Source organism: Cyprinodon variegatus, unplaced genomic scaffold (genome assembly GCF_000732505.1).
Source record: "Cyprinodon variegatus isolate N-32 unplaced genomic scaffold, C_variegatus-1.0 Scaffold4045, whole genome shotgun sequence".
Taxonomy (NCBI): Eukaryota; Metazoa; Chordata; class Actinopteri; order Cyprinodontiformes; family Cyprinodontidae; genus Cyprinodon; species Cyprinodon variegatus.
Window position 1 is genome coordinate 2,402 of NW_015154498.1, and position 2,354 is coordinate 4,755.

General features: G+C 38.5%; 1 protein-coding gene across 1 annotated transcript; it reads left to right on the forward strand.

The window, feature by feature from the left end:
- Window positions 1–235: 235 nt before the first annotated feature.
- On the forward strand, window positions 236–1,945 carry LOC107081303 (tumor suppressor p53-binding protein 1-like; the record flags this gene model as incomplete). Its single annotated transcript, XM_015369502.1, has 3 exons — window positions 236–301; window positions 499–723; window positions 1,867–1,945. Coding segments are annotated over exons 2-3 (259 nt in total), but the record flags the coding sequence as incomplete, so codon positions are not given.
- Window positions 1,946–2,354: the final 409 nt, after the last annotated feature.

Here is a 2,354-nt window from a genome sequence, read left to right on the forward strand (position 1 = left end):
TTGAACACAGTAGACAAGAGCTGTATCAGCAAAATCGGCAACAAGATTCTGGCTAAGTATAATAATAATAATCATAATCAAATTAGTATTAATAATACGAATACCTATCAAAATGACTCCCTAAATAATGTGTTTATTCTTAAAAACCTGACAACCATTGAACGCATCGCGGATTTTGTGATGTCACTATCATTGAACCAATGACATCGCTTATGTTCAATTTTTACCGCGACACGGGCAGTGTTTTGACTTCTAAAGCGAGGATGTGAGTCGATGTTTTTTTTGGAATTGAGCTTTTTAGGTAAGTAAACCAGCTTGGAAGCTATTTGCGCTTTTCTTTCCTGATGGCATTATTTTTTACTGGGATGGAGAAGCATGTTTAGCTGTGGGGCGGAGCATTAGCCATTAGCTTATAGCTAGTGCTAACGTGCTAACAGCGGACGGTCTGAGGTAGAAGCGGCTGGGTCTGGTGTCTGAACATGTCCCTCTTCGCTCTAGCTCACAACAACAACCACCCCCATCTCCTGCCCTCGGCCTGAACTCATGGATCCCGGTGGAAGCGAACTGGACTCCAGCCTGCCTCAGCCGGAGAACCCGTGCCTGATCGTGGAGGACTCTCAGCCGGACAGTGTCGGTTTGGAAGACGACCCGGAAAGCAGCTACCGGGCGCTGCTGGCCCGCCGCCTGTCCAGCCTGCAACCAGCCGCCCGCAGCCCGGTTCTGGTGAGATACATCTTTCAGAACAACCGTTTAATTTCTAAGAGATCGGAGATAAATACTAAAGTTCAGGTTGAGGCCCTTATGAAAAGCAAGAAGAGTTAATTTAAAGAAACTAAGCTTATTATAAAATCTTAAATGAGAAGCATTACCAATATTCATAAATAAATCAAAGTTTACATTTTTTTTTCCAAATTTCTTTCATAGCCATTTCCTCACCTCTTGTCTGTGACCTACTTTAAGTCCTTTATAAGGTATTATTACAATGACATGTTAAGAGCTATTTATTGAACAATCATATGTAATGTATAAATAATAGATGAAAACACTAAATTGATGCCATTCTTCCTTGGTAGTAGATTTTGTAAACCATTCTTGTACAGGGTGCCCTGGTAAAAAAAAAAGGGGGAAAATATGTTGACAGGACCCAAGATGTATTTGCACTGTAGTTAAATTCAAATTCAATAAAAAAGAAAATCTGTGTTGATCCCAAACAGATGAATAAATTATGTAGTAACTCAGTTTTTTTAAAAGCAAGTTGTCATATACATCGATAGTGATAGGGATCTTTTGTAGTGCTCTTTCTTGTTGTTAGCCTGCTCTACCAAACCCAGTGTGTGCTATGTTATGTTCTATGCTATGTGCTATTTTTCTATTTTCAAATGACATATCTGTGCAAAATTCAGTTTTTGCATATTTTGTGTACTTCCATTTGATTTGCTACCACAGAAACAGTCCAAGTTTTTTTTTTTTTTTACATTATATTTATGCAGAAGTAGACTAATTTGAGGAATCATGGATTTCTATATTCTCTTTGCCCCGTCTTATCAATTATCCGTCTGGCCCTACTGTGCAGTATAGATAAAAAGATAACAAGCATTTTAAAGTTTTGCCCCCTTGCATAGCATGCAGTAGACATCTGGTAAAACCAGTGGAGGGAACACAAAAACACGATATGTGCTTGTGACAAATACAAATTTTAATACATCAGAAACACCACAGGTATTATTCAGGTATTGGACGACTTTTGAACTCGGTACTGCTTCCAGTTGGACACTGATTAATTTTCGACAGCTTCACACTATGTTTTGAATTATTCTTTACTGCTCTGTGCTTTCAGACTAAATAGGTTTTTTTTTTTCTCTCCAGGAACTAATATCTTCCCCACCAGGAAGCAGATGCTCCCAAACTGACAGCCAATCAGGGGGCAACAATCAGGCTGAGCCAGGTCAGTGCTTTTTTGTATGACCTGGATTTATAGCACCTTCCCTGATAACCCATTTGAAGAATTTCAGTCATATTTTTCTACACTAGCAACATCTCTCACACTGAAAATGTTTAGACAAATCTGTTTAATATTTGGATGTTTATTCTCATCATGATGGAAGCGCACCAATGAGGACACTTTTACTCAAAACAAATAATAAAAAATCCAAACTGGAATTTTCCAAACAGAATGTTCACAAGCCAAAAAGCTCCTGCGAGAATGTTCTATGAACAGATGAGACAAAATGTAGCTTTTTATCAAGGGTTATCATCTCTATGTTCACAGACAGAAAAAAATGAAGCGTTTCAAGTAAATATCACTATCCTTACTTGTGAAGCATGGAGGAGGTTCTGTTATGTTCTGGGGCTAC